Source organism: Diadema antillarum, unplaced genomic scaffold, assembly GCF_040938485.1.
Source record: "Diadema antillarum isolate AM-2024a unplaced genomic scaffold, OU_Dant_1.0 seq00000009_RagTag, whole genome shotgun sequence".
Taxonomy (NCBI): domain Eukaryota; kingdom Metazoa; phylum Echinodermata; class Echinoidea; order Diadematoida; family Diadematidae; genus Diadema; species Diadema antillarum.
Genome location: NW_027271131.1, coordinates 447,846 through 464,996, shown reverse-complemented (window position 1 = coordinate 464,996; position 17,151 = coordinate 447,846). Strand labels below are relative to the sequence as shown.

At 41.6% G+C, this 17,151-nt stretch overlaps 3 protein-coding genes across 3 annotated transcripts; 1 reads left to right on the top strand and 2 right to left on the bottom strand.

Annotated features, from left to right (window-relative positions):
* The first annotated feature begins 1,240 nt into the window (after positions 1 to 1,240).
* Positions 1,241 to 4,960, top strand: LOC139725018 (MIT domain-containing protein 1-like). Its single transcript, XM_071636107.1, has 5 exons — positions 1,241 to 1,403; positions 1,855 to 1,956; positions 2,790 to 3,013; positions 4,032 to 4,141; positions 4,807 to 4,960. The coding sequence occupies exons 1-5, from the start codon at positions 1,262 to 1,264 to the stop codon at positions 4,958 to 4,960; spliced, it is 732 nt and encodes a 243-aa protein (XP_071492208.1). The 5' UTR covers positions 1,241 to 1,261.
* Positions 4,961 to 12,221: 7,261 nt separating this feature from the next.
* On the bottom strand, positions 12,222 to 12,749 carry LOC139724998 (uncharacterized). Its single transcript, XM_071636090.1, has one exon. It carries the CDS (start codon positions 12,747 to 12,749, stop codon positions 12,222 to 12,224), a length of 528 nt encoding a protein of 175 aa, XP_071492191.1.
* A 1,030-nt stretch (positions 12,750 to 13,779) lies between these two features.
* LOC139724997 (uncharacterized) lies at positions 13,780 to 14,148 on the bottom strand. Its single transcript, XM_071636089.1, has one exon. The coding sequence runs from the start codon at positions 14,146 to 14,148 to the stop codon at positions 13,780 to 13,782; it is 369 nt and encodes a 122-aa protein (XP_071492190.1).
* Between the last annotated feature and the right edge of the window lie 3,003 nt (positions 14,149 to 17,151).

Below are 17,151 nucleotides of genomic sequence, written 5' to 3'. Positions count from 1 at the left end.
GTGTCCCTTCTGGTGGCAGTCCACTCCAGAAACCGCCAAATAGTCTACAGATATAGCCAGTGGCAGTACGCAGCCGAAAGACCCTGTGCCCTGAACAAGTAAGTTCTTTTCGGCTCTCCAGGCTCAGTAGTTTTGATTTTTTTCTCGAATATTTAGAACGTAGAAGTTACCATAATTAAATTTCAATTGCAAAATTATGATTGAGAACTGCAGTCACTGTTTTAAGATTAGCGGTTAGGCATTATGACGGCTCCTCGTCGCTGGCATGATTTAGTGGTCCCACATATATAAAATTGTGTATCGCAGGCAAAAAGCCTTTCCAGTGTGTTGTGCACTGAGCTGTGCTGTGCAGACGTCGTGATCTGTAGGTTAGTGTAAAACTGTTGTATTCATGAACGCTCGGATGGTAGGGTCTATTACAACAGACATGATCACACCAGGTTTCCAAGGCATGCGCATGATACAAGTTGTAAAAAAAACCCCAAAATAACAACAACAACAACAACAACAATTGCACGCCACACGTGAACCAAGTCTGTCTGTGATTCTTGACTCAGTTGAGGTTGTGACATGTCTCTTTTTGGCAATATGGGGTAAAAAGGGATGCCAAAAAAACAAGAATTCTCTATCAAAATTAACAGTTATCTCTTCAGGCAAAAGTTTTTATTTTTATTTTTATTTCAATTCTGGGAAATTGGCGTCGTTGCCTGCAATCTTGTAGCATGTCCTGTCCAACTTTTGGGACATTTCCGGATTATGCCCAGAGAAGTTACAAATCAGCCATGTGTTTTTACTTTTTGTTTTTGTTTTTCAATAAAGATACTGACTTTACAGCATTTGATCAGAAAGATTATGTGATGGCAAAACTTGAATGTTCAATGGCAAATTATGAGTGGGGGTGGGGAGTAAATGTAATTTAATTGCAGATTACTAATAATGCCAACTGTCAAATGACATTTATTAAGGCCTATTCTATTCCTTTTTCATTTTCTTTCTCTCTCTCTTCCTACCCTTCCTCTCTCTTCCCCTCCCCCTTGCTCTCCCGCTCTCTTCTCTCTTTCTTTCTCTGTTGGTCAGTCTGTCTGCCTCTCTCTCACTCTTTTGCTTGTTGGAAGCTATTGAATTATGTTCTTATATTGTGAGGTAAATATGGAAAGGAATTATGTATGAATGATCTGTCCATTTGTCCACTTATATCGTAAAACTATAATTCTGTGCAATTAGCTTCTTAAAGACTGTGGGGGATGTACCAGCAGTAAGAATGTCTTCTGCCTTGAGTGGTGTGGAGACATCAGCGGTGGGACTCCTCAAGAGGGCGGTGGAGCTGGACCGCAAGGGCAAGATGGAGGAGGCCCTCGTCTGCTACAAGGAAGGCATCAACCTCTTCATGGAGGTCTTGAAAGGTGGGCCAGGCCACTTAACTCCTTATGTGCCACGTTCGCACGCCCGATTCGGTCGCACGCCCGATTCGGTCGACGGCGTGTCAAGTTCGCATATGCTGCTCATCTGGGATTTGTGAGATGATATCACCATCTAATATCCTTGTGTGAAAATATCTTAATTTCGGCATTCAACAAATCTGTTATTTTTGCAACTTATTTAGATTAAGTCTATGTCATTGTGTTTGGTTGATTCTACTCTGTTTCGTGAGGCCAGCTTGTCTATAGTTGGGAATTGGATTTTAATGACATACAACCTTTTATTATCCAAAACAAGCCAAGGGTGCATTGTAGACATTCTTTTTTATGTGGTTTCTGCTTCCATAAAGAGAAATGGCCCCAGAAGTGACCCACACTTCACCAATCTTGTCATTGTAACAGCATCTCTCTTCATTTCACTTCCTGTTCTTCACAGGGACAACAGACAAGAACAAAAAGCAGACCCTCAGACAGAGGATCTCAGAGTATATGGAGAGAGCTGAGAAACTAAAAGAATATGTCGATGCTCAGATTGAAGGTAATACCTAAAGTTCCATAATAGCTACAAAATTGGCTCACTAAAAACTGAGAACCAAGTCAGAGATTTTTTTCTGTTCCATGAAGTATGTTTTCTCTTCTCTGTAACTTGTCTCGATTGTCTTGTAGTGATCATGGTAGGATGCCATACAACCTGGAATAGTTTGATTGATTAGGTGTATAGAAGCAGAGAACAATTTCATGATTTAAAAAATATGGTCTAAATCAAAAATTTCTCATCTAAGACGTACTCTCACCAATGTGGAGTCCTACAAACCTACATTTGTACTTCCTGGAGGCAACTGAAACCTACTGTCGAGGAAGTAAACTGAGTACCGAGTAGCTGTGCGTGCCTGTTAAAAGCATGAGATCCTTGCCTAAATGCCAATTTGCGCAAACGAGTGAAATATTTTAGCAATATTCTGCCCATTTCATATGATATCTTTTTTTCTGTGTTTATGAGTTCAGTACATAATATTGCTATTTTCTGATATTTTGTGGTTTAGACCAAACAAGAAGCAAAATACCAATCTGTTTAAAAGACTATGACTTCACATTAATATAATTCTGCCAGAAACATGTGTGTGTTTTATAATGTGATAAGCAACTCCCATTCTATAACAAAGTCCTTGGGAATGGCTTTTTCTTTGATCATATTGCAGTTGGGTTTTGTTAAAGCCAAACACTGAATGTATATGAAGGTATATTATTAATTTTTACCTTGTTGTGAAATGAAATTAATCATAACTGCTTGTCATAAAGGGAGTGCATTGTACCATATCTTTCTCTTTCCCTCTAACCCACCACCATATCATTTTCTCTTCACATGATTAGCGGGTAAATACCATGAGCAAATCCAGATTGCCAATGATTCCACGGGCCACAGCTACCGGTCCATGTTTGGCCGTTTCCTTGACGACCTAGTGACAGAAGTTGAGGTGGAGGACCCTTACATCAGGAGCCACCACCAGGTCTGCAACTTCCTGAGATTCTGTGAGCTTATGGTGTCATCGGTCTCCCCGATTAGGAAGATTCACCTACTCACAGGAAGAGATGAGGTACAAGAAAACAGATTCCTTTATTTGCTGGTGTATTAAGTGTATCCACATGCTAGCCTTAGCCCAAAGTTCTGGCCAGTTTATTGTGAAAAAAATATGTAAGACAGTCACAGTTAGTTCAGTGTTGAGACATACTTTGGCTTTCAAACACTTACACCATATATTTTTCCTAATTCCTCAACTGAATCCATTAAGAATAATCACATGGGTTTTGTTTCCTAATACCAGAATGGTTGTTTTGAAACCAATTCTCATCTCGTGATATTGGTGCATGTGTGTACCTGTTGCTTTGGACATTGAGGGTGAACATAAGTGTGCATGGCTTTGTGTAGTGTCCACATACTGGGCTTCATATGGGATGAGGACAAATAATACCAGCCACTGGTTAAGCGAGAGCCCTGCTTGAATGGGAGAAAAGTTTATCTCCAGACCCATCCCACTCAAGCTGGAGCCACTATATTTTGATCCCCTGTTTTGTCAAGTACAAGAGGAATACTTTGCATTGCACCTAAAAGATGGAATTAGTAAACTGTAAAAGCAGAAATTTTCGAGTACATGAAATATATGTGAATTTTGCAAGGAGCCAAGATTTGCAAAATCAAAATGCATGCGAAACTTCTTGTCTACACCATGCATTGATTGCCATGTACCCTGAAATTCACAAATGTTTCATGCCGCGAAACAGGCTGTTGGCTCCAATTCGCAAAAGATTCATGTCACGAATATTTCTGGTTTTACAGTAGTTTAAAAAAATTACTATCATCTACAAGAGTTGAACGTTGAATATGGCATTATACTTTTTGTTTAAACAGACTGTAGTGAAAAATAGTCAAGAAAACATTTGTAGTTTCAGTAAAGTCAGTGAAGAACGTGTACATTGTGGACTTCATAGTTTTGCGTGTTCAAATAAGAAAGTGACATTAGTCACATATTTTTGAATTGGTGAATCTGATAGTGTATGCAAACTTGTAAAATTTTTAGTGCTTTTCAATTATTTTCTTTTGTTGTTTGATGGCAGAATTTTCAACAACAGATGACTAAACTTGACGAGCTGAAGCAAAGTCTGCAAGGTCATGGAGTTCAACTTCAGGTCTCATACTCAGACACACTGCATGACAGAGAAGTGAGGTAAACCACAATTTACACAATCTTGTCCAATGAAAGAACCAGTTCACTGAACCCTTGCTGTTCCTGGGAGTTCTGACAATGTGTACAACTCCGTTGGTGTTTTCTGTGCCAAGTGACATTCAAAGCATGCAAAGGGTTAAAACTCTTTTGAGACCTTTCAAAAAATTGCAAAAACAGGACACTTTTTCAAGGCCAGCATACAGTCTAATGAAATTAGTCAAGAACTGGTGAGGAAAATGACCTTTGAAGAGTGTCAAAAAGGCAGAGGCTCTCTTAATCCCATCAAATATTCTTATGATATCGGTCATTGAGTCATGATACCTTTTACAGGTCAGTCTAAATACAAGAATACCCTTTCATCATTTCAGGATTTTTCATCACTGTAGGGCTTTCCTTCAGACTTGTAATTGTAGCTTTGCATAATTGTACTCATAAACATGTTTGATTGTTTTTGTTCAATTGTAATTTTGCAATTGTTGAAGGTTTTCATCTAGCGTTGTACTGAGAAAATAAATGTAATCTAATTAAGTATTTCTTACAAAGTGTGTACTGTAGAAACAAAGGGAAATAGATTCACAGTGCTTCCTCTTTATTGTAATGGTCAACCAAAAATTCATGAGAAACCTATGATTTTCACTGACCATGATTACTTGAATCGCTCAAAGGTTCAACAGCGGTTGGATCATAAAGATTGGCCGCGGACTGGACTACTTCAAAAGGACAGGCCAGTTCAACATTGGATTCTGCGACATGGACCTCAGAAGGTGTCATGAGACAACTGTGGACATTTTCCATAAGAAGCACACGCGGGAAAGCTGACGGCCCCTCCCACCAGATTTCTAGTGATCATGACCAACCGTTCGTCACGTTTAATTCTATCATTGCCAATGCCAACTTGACTGTAGTCAACGCCTGCAGCATCTTCAGTTGATGGCTGCAAGAGGGTTACTTTTAGGCAGCTGAAAATGGATAGTGGTGTTCATGAACACCGTAACCCAAGTTATACACAAAAGAAGAGGTGGTGAGATGGCACTAATCTAGTAATGCAAAATCTTGTCAGCTGCTATCCTGCCTTATCCTGCAGAGGGAGATAAATTACAAATCAGTGGGAGTGTAATAGTGTAGTGGTCTAGTGGGTAGATATCTGGACTCTGAACATGAGGTCCGAGTTCAAATCCAGCCTTGCTTATATGTCTATGAGTGAGATGTTTACGTGCTCTATCTTTCTTGATGCCAGCTTTTTTAATCACTACTTGGTAATGCAAGGTAATGACAGTGGTAGGATCCTTTTGGAGAACAGTGCATCCACTGAAATTTTGATAATGGTGATAATGAGAAGGATGATCAAGATGGTGATGATGATTATGATAATGATGCTGTTGATGATGATGATGATGGTGATATAAAAACTTTCTCCCTGACAATTTCATGCATCAAGTCTTAGGAAAAAAAAGGCTCTTTTGATTTCGTGGTCCCAGTCATGGTAATAGCAATTTTTGCACCAAAGAGAGGGAAGAAATATGCAAATGTATTTATTGTTAGGAGTCAGGAGCCAGAAAGCAAACATACGTAGCCCTAGCCAAAGTGACTGCTCTGTTCAAGTGAGGCATGTGAGGAAATGAGACTACTTAAAGGTTATGTTCTGATTGCACCCTTGTCTATTTTCTCACATGTGTTAACAGCAAGAGCATAGCAGTGCTGGAAGAATGTAAAATTTGGAAAAAAGGAAGGTGTGAATTTCTTTTTATCCTATGTCTACCATTGTTTGTTCACACATTTCCACTTTACAGTACTAATAGATCTATAGTCAGTTTATGATTTTAGGTCATATTGAAAGTTAGTATTGATGAATGTGTATTCTGTAAATAATTTGGAAAATGTCCGTCAGCGCCGCATTCTCAATTTGTTCTTATCTGTAGCCGTTTCACATTCTTTGCAAGCTGGCTAATGTCTTCAGAATTCACTATGCATTTGTAGATTGCATTCGTCTGGATGAGATGAATTGAAATACAGTCAGACCTGCCTTAGCAGCCTCCTGTCAATATGGCTACTAAAAAAATCTTTCATGAGAGAAAAACAATATAAAAGACCCTGTCTATATAGCGGCCACCTGTCTATAATGGCCACTTATTTTTGCCGCCTTTTGGTGGCCGCTGTAGACAGGTTTGACTCTATGATGCTGTGGAAACTGGATGTAAAGAGATGTGATACAACAGAATACCTGATATAACAAACTAATTTCTCTGGTCCCAATGAATTTATTTCCTTTGTTTTGTATTGTTTATTGACTACTGATGTAACAAAATATCTGATATAAAGAACAAATTGTCTTGGTCTCAAGGATCTCGTTATACTGAGTTTCCACTGTATACACCTAAACAGAAAAGAATTTGCTCACAGACACACAAAATTGACTGTAAGACTTCAGTGCTTTCAGCTTGGCTCTTTTGCATGAAGCACAAGTTGGTTTATTAAAGAGAAGGCACAGTCCTTCTTGTACTATAGTAAAGTAAATGAGAATATGCATTGTTTCCTTTTTCAAAGAGTAATATTGATTTATTAGGCAATAGGCATAAAGGACAACACAAAGTGAACATACAGTATCATGAAATAGAATTATTTTGTATTTTTGTTTATTTCAAAGTAAATTGCATTACTGTCCTCTTTCAAACAATAATATTGATTTAGTAGGCATAAAGGACAGCACAAAGTGTATGTTCTGTATGATAAAATATATTTAAGATGTTTATTCAACTGTGTACATTCTTATTAGCAAATAGCTTTTGCGACAACAATCTATGTTTCATATAAAGAAACTTGCGTTGCCTTGTTCTCAGGGTATTGTGTTGAATCACAAAGGAGAGACAGTTTAGAGGGATGGTTTAGAAAAGTATCTCAGAAATGTTATAAAAGTACTAATCAAGCAATGAGTTTTACATCAGTCATTAAAGCGATTTCTGTGTAGTGTATTTGATTTATGAAATAAAAAGTGTACGTATACTTATATTTCTCACTCACATGTTACTACTCCAAATTGTAAGTAATTTTAAACTGGTCTAATCAAATGAAGCCATAACTGCACCACATGCATCTAATCCAGTGAAGTGACAGAGCACACAGTGCATCAATTGGCAGTCCTAATCATAATTAGAGCATAACTGTAGCCAGTGCAACTTCTAAAAGGCAGTATGAGTTTTAAATTGATTTTTGCCATTTCAGAGACCCCATGGTGTTTCAAAGGCTGTGAGTCGTAAACTCTTTCGACCAACCTTTTCCATTTGACCAATCTTTTCCAACCTTACCCATCAGGTCAACAACGTTCACCCACCCTAGTGAATAAGCTCAACCTGCCAACCAACTCTTTCCAAGCAGATGATGTCTTGCATGCAGATGATGTCTTGGACATCACCCCGTGTAAGGTTCACTAGTTTTTGTAAATGATTGTTGTTTTGCAGGGGGCGAAGGAGGGGGGGGGGGGGGTTATCAGTGTGTACAGAGTCTCAGAAGACTCTGAGATGTTGGGTTCTAGGATGGGACTGGTGGTCACATAGAAGGGGACTTGGAATTGATATTTTTATGACCTGTGTACCAGTCTTGATCAAAGGCAGAAGTCCATCAAGTAGTGATTGTCTGACCTACTGTGGTAAAAATGTGAGCAGCTGTCTACTGTTTCATGCTTGCAACATCAGTTACAGTCTTCACTGATCCTTAATTTTCACATCCCTCAGTTCTCTCCTGCATCTGGTTTGGGCAAATCACTCTCCTGCAGTTCCCTAACATGCGATTGTAGCTCTGCTACGGGAGCACTAAGCTATAGCTACCGGAGTCTAAAAAGAATGGAGTAGAAACAACAAAGGCAGTGTTAGCTTCTTGGGCATCACAAGGCAAAGGGATGCTGCTGCTTCCTACTGCCTATCAGTCATTCCTCTTGACTTCTTGGAAGAAGGAACCACCATTCCTTTTGGTCAAGCTAGAACTGTAAAGAAGTTTCCTTTATACCCAAAAATTGGGGGGGGGGGAGGCAATTTTCATAGGTTCAACACCAGGTTCAACAAAAGGCTCAACAATGGTGTGTCAAGAACATTAGTGACATTAGGGTTCTTCCAGCTTGCAGGTGGTCTGTTTAGTCCTGTTGTATATTTTTTGGTTAAGTCTCCCCAGAGACACTGCTTGGCATCTTCAGTCGGGACTGCCCTTTGGTCATAAGGCTGATGCTATTAATGGCTGACAGTTCCGCAGTTGTAGATCTGACAAGATACGACGTCAGGTCCTGTCTGATACCATTGTTGAGTCAAGTGATAATGCAAATAAGATAAGTGACGATGCAAAATAGCTCAGGCCTATTGTTCAGTGGGGTACCCTAGTCAATATTCAGCTGCCACAGTTGCTGGAGTAAGATTTGGCAGAATCAAGATTCCAGACAGCATGCCAAACACATAGTAGGATACTGTATGGGCCCACAACTTGCGTTTCGTCAGGACGACGTCCCCTGGTGCATCTCGACTTCCTTCACTCAGTTGAAAGGCTCCTACTCGCAGCAACGAATGACAAATGTGCTTCTGCTTCCTGAGATTCCGACCATCGCAACCGCACTCCAATTCCCATGATGCATCGCTAACACTGTGGAGGGATACTTCTGGTAGTGGTCTGCTTCCTCTATATTTCTCGGGGATGAGGCAGCGTGGGATCTCAATGGTGGTGGCTCCCTCAAGATCTTTGCTGATGTGATCAAACCTGCGACAAATCTCAGGTTTGTCTTGGAGGGGCGTATCCCAGTCGACATCCAGTTGCCAGAGTTTTTGGAGCAATATCTTTGGACGAAAGAGCAGTCTTGAGAACATACCGAAGACATCATAGTAGGACGTAATGTGAGCGAGTATCTTGCGCTTGGTCAGCACATTATCTTCTAGGGGTTTTACCACCTTTACAGTCAGTGTGTCAGCAAAGATATTCCACTTTGTCCCTAGTACAGATGCTGACGTAGTGTCTTCATTGGCGTCACAGACTTCTTTCTGGTTTGATTGCCATTTCCAGATATTGAATTACCCACCCTCCAGTGTTGTTGTGAGCGTTGGCTTAAGCTTCAGGGCATCTTCAACATCTTTGACAGATTCACTGAGATCGTCCATGTAGAACTGATCTGTTACTACTTTCTTGAGCCCCTCATCGCCAGGTGCATGCTGTTCTACGACGTGTCTTAATGTGACAATAGCAGCTGCGGGGGAAGGCTTGTCACCAAACATAACCGTTGTCAGTTCGTAAGCCTGTATGGGTTGGTCTGGACTTTCCCAGAAGACGTAGCAAAGGAATCTTGCATCCTCAGGCTTGATGCTTGATCTTCACGGCATGAAACATCTTCTTGATGTCCGCAATGATTCCCACTTCGTTTTCTCGGAAGCATAAGGCAACGATGAAGAGGTCGGAATTTAAATTATCATCACCCTTTTAGAGGTAATCGTTAAGGGAGTGTCCCTGAAACCTAGATTTCGCATCATAAATGACTCGCACAGGGGTTGTCTCCGAGTCCTTCTTGACAGCAAAATGTGGTAGCAACCACATTTTCTTGCCTGTCTTTCTGTCGTTCTGCAGTTCTTCCTCAGTAACATGGCAGGAGATGCCTCTACACAGTTGATCTTCCATTTGTTTGCAGTAGACCCTCCATTCTTCAGGTCTATCTCTGAACTGTCGTTCCAACCCTATGAGCCTCTTTACCGCGTAATTGTAGTTGTCGGCAGCTCTTCCGGGACCTTTTCCAGGGCAACTGAATTTCATATGACCCGTCTTGGCGCTGGGTCACGCTCTGCTCCATAGCCTTGATTGCACCCCTGTCGAGGAATTCGGATGCACACTTGCATTTTTTGGGCTCCAAGCCCGCTGTCTCCAAACCAATAAACCTCTACAGAGGTCCAATGGCTAACACATTGACATAGTTCACTGACACAGTAGAACTGTGAGCGTCCACCCCGGATGAACCATCCAAGTGGGGATCTCACAGCATCAGGTGTGTGTTGTCAATGCCGGTATCCATAATTCTGGAGATCTTCAGGCAAGACTATTGGTGCTTCTCCACATGGTTTGTTAATCTCTGTCACGGTAAGTGGACGTGACCAGTTACCATCTACATCCTCAAGGACACAATCCAACAGGTGTAACTTTCTTTTGATCTTGCTGCCTCCTGCAAGACTGAGATCGTGGTCTTGGTATGTATCCTGACTGGTCCTTGGGAATATGCCTTCCCTCATGAGGGTAGCTTGATTCCCTGCATCAAGAAGTATGCGTACTAATTTGCAGGTGATGCCTCGATGTAAATATCCCACGACAGTAGGAAGAATGTTCTGCAGTTCTCCTTGATGTCCACCACTTATTGCTTTCGTATTCTCCGAGGTGGCAAGCGAATGTGGTGGTGGTGCACCGCTTTCCTGCTGAACTGGAGGATCTTGGTCTTCCTTCCTATGCACCACTGGGCAGATGGAGGAAAAATGGGAGTCACCACAAGTTTAGATACTGTCCAGCCTTTCCACAGATTCTTTGGGAGGCTGACTTCCGTTTCCCTTCATTTGGTGCAACTGTTTCTGAGGTGCAAGGCACTGACGAGCAATATGTCCTGGTTCTCCACAGTTTAAGCACTTAAAACCAGCAGGCCATCTTCTTGGTTGAGTCTGGTTTTGCCTTTGTGTCGTCTCTTGTTCATTTGCTTTCTTCTGCCTTTCCATAAGGAGCTGTGTGATTGACTCCATTTGTCTGCTCTGCTGTGACAACATGTGTTCAACTTGTCTGAATCTACTTTCTGTCTCGCTGTCTAATCTTCGAACAAATTTCCCATGTCTCATTCTCTCATTCCTCATTTGGAATTCTACTCTTTCGAAGCTTTCGGTCTCCATAGCAGCCTGTATAGCCTCATCAAGTGATGTAGGACGGACACGATGGATGCCTTCACGAATGGACTGGTGCTCTACTGCGCGATGAAGTGATTTCTTTCAAGTCTATCTCTTGCAGAGGCTGGAATTTCAGGATACACTCTGATGGCTAGTTCATGGATGGCCTGGCCAAGCTCTTGTAGTGACTCTCTTTGACCTTGCCTTCAGTGCCGTAGCTTCACTGAGTAATTTCTGCTTGATGTCCTCGTCCAAAACGACGATCGAGCAGTTTTACTAACTCACTGTATGAGTTTCACAGCATAGTCGGAATGTCACATATTACACGCATTGCATTTCCTTGCAAGCTGGCGGCTAGAAAATTTGCTGCCTGTTTGTCACTCCATCCATTTACTTCAGCACAGGCTTCGTAATGTTGGTGGTAATCTTGCCATGGTGTTGTACCATCATATCTATCTGGCATCATCACTTTTCGTTCACGGCTGACTTTATTCATTGTAGAACTCTCTTTCTCAATTCATTGTAATGGATCAAATGTGTTCAAAATCAAGTCCTGCTCATCGGTAGGTGACGAGTTGAAGAGGTTTCCTTTTGATGAAGTAGGCTTTTGCCTTTTCGGAGCAAGTGGGGTAGACATTCGGGCTGGGCGAAGTGTTGAATGCAGAGGGCTGTAGTCTTTGTCTGGTACTTGTGCAGCATAATCCTGGGAAAGGTAACCTGAGGTCTGACCTCCATATGTTGACATTGCTGGGGGAACTTTAATCTTGACTTCTGAGTCAACTGTCGCACAACATGGTTTCTCTACACTTCCCATGGGTCTGCTTGGAGTTTCGCTTCCTTCCAAGTCATGATGCATTCTCTCCTTAGTCTGCAATTTCTCCAATTTCACCTCCATTTGGGTCTCTTCCCATCTAAGGATTTCGTTCTCCATCCTTGATTTCTCTAATTCTTCCATCAGCCCCAACACCTCAGCCTTTTCACTCCTGGACAATGCCATATTTCTTACTGTCAATCAATTGTTATATGCAAATAAACAGGTTTAAGTTGACAGTAACATTCATCAATCAATGGGTCTCCACTTGCAATATAAATGCTTCAAAAACTAGCAAGAGCAATGACAACAGGCTTGTTACAGGTTGAATCAATAGAGTCTAATGTATGTAAGTTTAAGAAATGAATACACTCTAGATCTAGTGATAAAGAACTTACGCTGCTACACATCCACAGCCAGCTGACTTTACTTCTCCAGAACTACAACACAACAGCCATGTTAAATATCTATCAGCGGAGTGTCGCTGCTCCGGCTTCACTTTACCACGAATGTACACAAAGTCTGTGATGTCAACAATTTTCCCAACTTCCACCATTTCTACGTGCTTGTCAACAAACATATGATAGCCATCGTCTGACTTATGATGCTTCAACCTTTGCGATGACCACCGACATTCCACTGTTAAGTACGCAAAAACATCACCAAGCGTGATTGATGGCATTTCCTTCAAGTCACTAGTCCACTGTACTGTTTTACCATTCAGATCCACTACAGAGCCGTCCTCTGCAGCAACATGGCGTCGCTTTCGCTCGGAAAGTTTGTGGTCACGATCCTCTATTTCATTATAGAGTTTGATGGCTTTTTCGGCAAGAGTCACAAGTTCTTCCCGACGCTTTCCGTAACAAGGTATTCCTCTATCAGACAAGATTTTCTTCAGTTCCAAAACCGTTTTTTGATCCATTTTGTGGTGAACTGTAACTGAATTAGGTTGATGTTTGCAATGCGAAAGCATTTGAGGCTGGTCGCTGCAGTGTAGTTTGAAAATAGAAGTTTATTTTATATTGTTCAAAATAACGGTCATAGAAATAAAATAAAAATATATTTGCAATAAAAAATAGTTTTACTTTTATTTTTATTCAATTTCAGTAAAAACTAAGTGTAAATAAAACAAACTCATTATATTTTGTGAGAGTTACGCTGATTGCCATCGTTTTTCATACGCTAGCTATAGCTGGCATGCCACTTATGCAGCGCTGTATGCAGCGCATGCATGCAGCACACGGAATCGACGTGTGTACATAGCAGACGCCGTACCGGAAGTGGGATTGACTACCCGCTCAGAGGAAAATTATCTCGTCTCGCGAATTTCGAGGTTATCGGACCTATTTGGGGTAGCGAGAATTGGCATTGTACACAGTCCAAATGGGCTTGCATAAGTTACCACTGCTTTGCGAAACTGTGGGTTGAAATATGCCATGTTACATTGTTCGGTGATAGCATGCTTGATGTCTTCAAAGGCAGATTGATGGCAGCGACCCCATTCCCATACTGCATCTTGCCTGGTGAGCATGCAGAGTGGCTCAGATACAGTTTGATAATCGTGGGATAAATGTGCACAGTATGTTGACATTCCAATGAAGCTACGCACTTCATCATGAGAAGTAGGAGGGGGTGCAACAACTAGTGATTGTACTTTCGCTGGGCTTGGTGAAACGCCAGTCGACAAGAAGATGTGTCTGAAGAATTTGATGGACGTCTTGTTGACCTCACATTTCACTTTGTAGAGTGTGAGATTCTTTTCTGTCAGCCACTGTAGGCGGTCGCCTAGACATTGATCATGCTTTGTATGATCGTGGCCATCATGGCTGATATTGATTGCGCCAGGTAGTCCCATGAAAGCTGACTGCATGAAATTCTGAAGCTGCTCTGCGCATCGCTGCTTACTCCAAAGTTCAGTCTTTTGTACTTGAACAAATCAACTTCTCACCTTCTCACCCGGATGCCTGTAGGCCAGTTGGCCTGTCAGTTGACAGCCTCCGTATGAGTCCTGGCCAAGTTTGTCTGTCTTGAGCCATGGTTTTAACTGTGTTAAAATCCATCTTCTCCCTTCGGGCAATCTCCTTGATTTGGTCTTCCCATCTCTTCCTTGGTCTCCCAATTGGCCGCTTCTTGTTTGGTTTCCATTTGTGGATCCTCTTGACATCTCTAGAGTCTGGAATCCTTTCTACATGTCCATACCATCGTAGTAGATTCCTTTCTATGATAGTCAGAACTGACTCTACCTTGAGGGCTTGTCTGATGGTTTCATTGCGAACCCGATCTCTTCTGGTAACCCCATAGATGAGACGGAGAACCCTCATCTCGGTAGCCTGGATTCTACTCTTAAGTTTTGAAGTAAGTGTCGCAAGTTTCACTGCCATACAGAAGCACTGGTCTCAGAATTGTTGTATACATACACACTTTGACATCTTTGGGTATTTCTTTCTCTTTCATGAGGGGATATAGAGTGCAATTAGATTTCTGGTGAATTTGGTTATCCTGTTGTTAACTTCCATGAGATTGTTTGAAGTTATCTTGCTGCCCAAATATGTGAAGTTGTCCATCTTTTTAAGAATGTGTCCATTGATGGTCACATTCCCCTTTTCCAAGTCCCTTCCCACATGCATGTACTCAGTTTTGGTGTAGCTCATCTTGAGACCAGCTTTGGTTAGCTCCCTATCCCATTGGTTCAGGATGTCTTGTAGTTTGTCCCTGCTGTCTGCAGTTTGTGCAAATCAACATGAGTAGAAAACATGGTCAGATAACATGAAACTTCATCAAGCTCTATCTGATGATGCCCACTGTCAAGATTGAGTTTAGAGAAAACCCCAGCTCCACTGGCTTTGCAATAATGTCATTGATGGTTTGGTGTCTTTCCCGCCTAATTGCTTGGTTTACTTCTTGCATGTCAACACAAATTCTGATTTGATCAGGTTGTTTCAGCTTCTGCACAACAGGAATAGGTGAAACCCATAGTGTTGGCTGATTGCCACACAGACTCGATGATGTCTAACTGCTGGAGTCGTTCAAGTTCAGCTTTAATACACTTGCGAACATGGAATGGTATGCACGTGTGAGGTTGCGCGATGGGAGTGACTGACTCATCAACATGGAGCAGGCAGATTGCATCCTTAAGTTTACCCAATCTGGTAAACCAATTGGCAAATGTAGTGAGGATTTGATGAGTTGACCTGGTCACTGATGTTGTAGGCAATGCTGATTAGCTGTACTGTAGTTCACTGGAACTTTTCAGGCATTGCAAAGTAGGTCCAGTATCCTATGTACTGAGGGATATTATATGACAGCATTCAGTTTTGTAGCAAAGCGGAAGGTTGATTTGCCCAAGAAGTGACGAAGGACTAGTGGATCCAAATGTGTCTAAATCGAGCGCAGCTGGTAGAGGAATGCTAAAAGATGCCATTCACGGCATTGTTTACCATCTTCGTGGCCAATGTGATATTTGTATGGTACAAATACGCTGTAAGAAATGTTACTGACTCTTGAACTGGTCATAGGTTCTGTGGTATCGTTTATTGTTTGTCACAGTGTATTGTGGCCTTCAATCACTATGTGAAGGATCCTACAATTAATTGTACATGTATGGTACCTTCAAATACACAATCAGTGAATGTGCAGTATTGTGGCATTACAAAATTCCACTCTGGTGCACCATTTGAAAGACTAGCTTCCATTGTTTCTAACCATCCTGTAATGCATGCAGATTAGATACAGTTAATGTATGCAGATTAGATGCTGTAAGGTTACAGCGTCAGGTCAATAGGTCAGTTATAGTGATAACGGAAACCCTCCGTGATTGCCAGTATGTTTACCCTTCACGTTCGCCCCTTTTGAAACATGGTGCACAGATTTTTCGTCATTTCTGGACATGTCTTTTGCATTTTGGACTGCCACTTCTTCAGCTAGGGCTACTTCGATAGCTTGGGCAAACATATAGTTTTCAGAAAGCAACTTTTTCTGAATGTTAGCTGATGCTAGGCCACAAATGAAACAATCTCTCAAGGCTTCTTTCAACTGATCATTTGAGAATGCACAATGTGATGCCATTTAAATTGTTTGAGATGCACGATACATATTGTGAAATGGTTTGGCCTGAAGCTTGAGTAGCATTATGGAACTTGAAACGTTCTGTGACTGTCAGTCGCTTAGGGCAATAGTGGTCTTTCAGCAAAGCACACAGTTCCCCAAAACTCTTTGCTGAAGGTTTGTCGGGAAAGGTCAGATCACATAATGTTTTGTATGGCTCTTCTCCCACACTACTGAGCAAAATAGCATGTCTCTGGTAGCAGCTGTCTATGGAGCCACTTGAGCAAGTCTCCAAGGGAGTCACTGATATGTTTGTCTTTGATATTTTTGTAATAGGCATTGCGATGTCCCCAGGCATCTTTTGCGTGATCTCACTTGCAGAGATGCCAAGTTTCTCAGCTGGATAGAAATGGGTTACTGTGAGGGAGTGAAGAGACAGATCCCTTCCATGGTAGGGAGCTTTTTCATTTTAGGAGTTAAAATTATGTAATTTGATGCATACCTATAATAAAATTTTACTTGCAGTAGGACAAATGTCAGACTTGATACTTTCCATAATCCTGGAAACTGGAGGGTTCCATCAGCAGCTTTCAGTCCTAAGAGGCGATGCCAAAAGGATGTCCATCCTGTAGGTACAGTCAATCTTGCTTAATGAATCGACATTGCATAAGTCGAATAATCACCTAAGTCGAAGCTCTTTTCAAGTCCTTTTCTCTTTATATTCTAATGATTTTAATCCCTCATAAGTCTAATTTTCTCCAAGTCGAAGCCATTTCTTCAGTCCAAATAGATTAGACTTTGATAATCAAGGTTGACTGTCTTGCTGTCTTTTTGCATTCTCCCAAACATCAGATGGAATATCACCATCTGGGGGGGGGGGGTGTTTCATCAACGTTTGTCAGCGCTGACAACTTGAATCACCATAGTAACAGTCAGTGACCAGCGCATCTCAGCCAATCAAAACCAAGGATTTTGCTGTAATTGTCAGCACTGACAAGTGTCAGCGCTGACAAACGTTGATGAAACATCCCCCTGTTAGGGACTGATACATTGTGAACTCCAATCGTCGGTTGAGAATTATAAGGGCGTTAAGTTGCCACTAAACCCATGGTGACAAGACATCTTAACGCCGGCGCGGCCGGCCTTCTCATTCTCAACAAACGAAATGATCCTCTGCTAGTACATCAATGTCTTCTGCTTTTCCAGGGAAGTTTGAGGAAATAGTTGGCTGGGTGGCTGAGCGGGAGATGAGTCACTAGGTTGACTGAGTGGGAGATGGG